General features: G+C 37.3%; 1 protein-coding gene across 1 annotated transcript in view; it reads left to right on the forward strand.

Moving 5' to 3' along the window:
* The first annotated feature begins 1,346 nt into the window (after positions 1 to 1,346).
* dapp1 (dual adaptor of phosphotyrosine and 3-phosphoinositides) overlaps positions 1,347 to 2,993 on the forward strand; it is a 9,382-nt gene continuing 7,735 nt past the window's right edge. Inside the window, exons 1-2 of the mRNA XM_007553068.2 lie at positions 1,347 to 1,430; positions 1,643 to 1,753. Coding sequence (XP_007553130.1) covers positions 1,695 to 1,753 — 59 coding nt within the window. The 5' untranslated portion in view covers positions 1,347 to 1,430; positions 1,643 to 1,694. The remainder of the gene's footprint in view (positions 1,431 to 1,642; positions 1,754 to 2,993) is intronic.

The raw sequence follows: 2,993 nt of genomic DNA on the forward strand, positions 1-2,993 counted from the left end.
ATGCAGTTTTATTTCATGTGATAATTCAGCTTTTGTACTGGACTTTGGTTCACTGATTAGTTTTAAACTGAAATAAAATTTTCATTCACTAAACTGCTCCAGTTGTGTCAATATTTCAAGCTAATGCATGTAAAGAGCTTAACCCAATTTAAAAATGATGTATCTAAAACCATTTAGGGGAACAATAACTAACCTGCTGTGGTTTATCAGATATATTTATAGTTCTGGTGAGAAGTTTGTTCCTTCATCCTGTAAATAACTTTAGACTTGTTATGACTTACTTTCCAGGATGGACAAATTTTACTATATGCAGCAGCAATTATTTGTAACATCTAGAACTAACAAGCATTAATTATTTTGAGAACGTTCTCCAATTTGTCCAAGCTTTAATACATACCAAGCTGAGCATTAACCATTCACTAGTGACAGGCTTCAGTCTTCTTGTCAATGTTTGTAGAATTCATTTATACTTCTTTGTTTCCTGGAATGACTTTGACTTTTAAGCATTGCTTTGTAAATTTTCGAAAAGCTTGAGATTTGGGTGAAATTGTTGATGTGTGTTTGGCATCATTTTCCTTTTTGGAACAACTGAGGGCAAAACCATTAATCTGCTGATTTATTAATATTCTTTCCACCTAGTGCAAAGCAACTGGCAGCAAACAGTCTGACAACATGACGATACTACCATCATGCTTGATAGTTGGTGAGATGTGAACCCTTAACTCCTCCAAACAGATCTTGCTGTTGTGCCAGAAGAACTCCGTATCTGTCATCTAAACACAGCTTATCTACAGAAAGATTTGGATTCTGTATGTGGGCAGCTGTGCGTTTCTGCTGAACTTACTTTGAGGCAATGTAATAAAAGAGAAGAGCCTTTTAACCCTTGTTTATAAACATGTAGGCGGTCTTCCAGACCTTTCCCAGGAATTACTGGAGGGATTGGGGATAGCAGTATATGTAAAGGAAATGGAAAATGTTTGTGATACACAAAATAGATTTTGAAAATGTGACAAGATGAAGGAATTCCTGGGTTTATTTCTTAGGCTTGGAACTGCACTCCTGGGCTTTGCTTAGAATATTTTGATATTTGAGTTAACATTTCTAACATCTATGGACTTTATGTGAAGTGTGCCTTAAATGTTCCTGACAAATTATTCCAAACAAAGCCTATAATCTGAAACATTCCTTGTTAAAGTTTCACTTTAAAAATGTTTTAGAAATATTCTTGGAAATTTCTCTGATGCTTGTCTGGAGTTCACGCCAAATATAAACCTAAGGTTTTTCTTCTTCTGTTTTTATTTCTCTGTGGGTTGGTATTGTTGATTGTGTTTATTCTCAGCTGTTCCCGTCTGAGTGGTTTTAAGTGGGCGGAGAAACAGACCTGATTTAACTCGCAGGCAATTTATTTTGTACAAGAATACACATCTAAGGTTTGTGAGAATTCAGAGGTGTTTCATGGTCACAATTTATGCAAGGTGCCTCAGTGTTTGCAGAGTTAGTTATTTATCTCTCGGCCAAGCTCCACCAATAAGAGCTGTGTAAATATTGCAATGTTTAAGAAGAGGGCTCTGCAGCTTCTGTGAGCTCATTTCCCTCCTGGGCGTGCCGGACTTACACTGACTGCTTTCACTTCCCTGTGCAGCTGCAGACCTTCCAGAGGATCTCAGAAGCCCGGCGTGACGGCAGACCCAGAGATGAGTGTCTATAGCGATGCTTCCAACGAGGACCTGTGTGACGAGTTGGAGACCTTGGGGTGAGCTTATTAATCTCCTGACTTTTCCTTTTACTTCATGTTCAACACAGCAAGCAGCTCAAAACTGGCCTGCCTTCTCACAAACGAATGATTTTACCCTTTGTTTCAGCCACTGAATATGGATTATATGTAGACTTGTTTTGAATACAATAATTTGTTTGCATTTGTAGATGATGTGTTGTTTTCTTTCAAGAATTGTTTTAATAAGAGGATAGCATAGGACCATGGAGCAGTGTTTTTTGTGATCATAATATTCTATGGATTTTGAAGAAATAAATCAAATTCAACTAACCAACCAAAGAGCGGTGTTTTATAATTGTTTTCTCCTGAATGAAGGAGAACGTAATTACCATCAGGTTGTTTAAACTTTAAACCGAAAGTCATTCATTAACTCCTCTGACATGGGAATTTGGCATCTTCAGTGTGGCAGGGAAAACTAGATTGTCCTCTGAGGAGTTGTGCACTCTGGTTTGTCCTCAACTTCAGAAAGTGTTTTGTAACCATCAGATTTACACACTACTCAGCCTGCATGGAAATGTTTTCGCTTGGAAGTTGGAAAGGAGGCTCTGACCTGTTCTCAAACCTCAGATTCAAGAACAACAACAATGCCTTCGCACAGGTGCCTAAATCAGAAAAGTCAGCTGTGGTTTCTCAGGCGTCATAGATGCCTCATGACTGCCTTGATTTAAAAATTGTCCAGGTTGTGACTGATTCACCTTTGCTCAAACACGGATTTATACTACTGCTTGTAGGACATAATACTGCTATGAATTTTTCCATTTGATCTGCAATGGCTTGTATAATCACTTTTTTGTTTGTTTTGTTACATCAGAGCAGCCTGTGAACTTGTTTATGATATGAAAGTGATTCTGACTGTGAGATGTTGGTACCCTAAGTAGCTCAGCTACAAATATTAATCAGCTCTAAAACAGGCTTTTCCTCCGGATTAGTGGCATTCCTCCTCTGGAATGCTGCTCCTGGAGGATTTTCCACCTATTTGCCACTTTCTATTTGTAGCTTATATTAAAATAAAATACCATTCTTGTTATTCAATAATATAATAAGAATGTTCATCCATACACTGCTCAAAAAAATAAAGGGAACACTCAAATAACACATCCTAGATCTGAATGAATGAAATATTCTCATTGAATGCTTTATTCTGTACAAAGTTGAATGTGCTGACAACAAAATCACACAAAAATCATCAATGGAAATCAAATTTATTAACCAATGGAGG

Source organism: Poecilia formosa, unplaced genomic scaffold, assembly GCF_000485575.1.
Source record: "Poecilia formosa unplaced genomic scaffold, Poecilia_formosa-5.1.2 Scaffold54, whole genome shotgun sequence".
NCBI lineage: Eukaryota > Metazoa > Chordata > Actinopteri > Cyprinodontiformes > Poeciliidae > Poecilia > Poecilia formosa.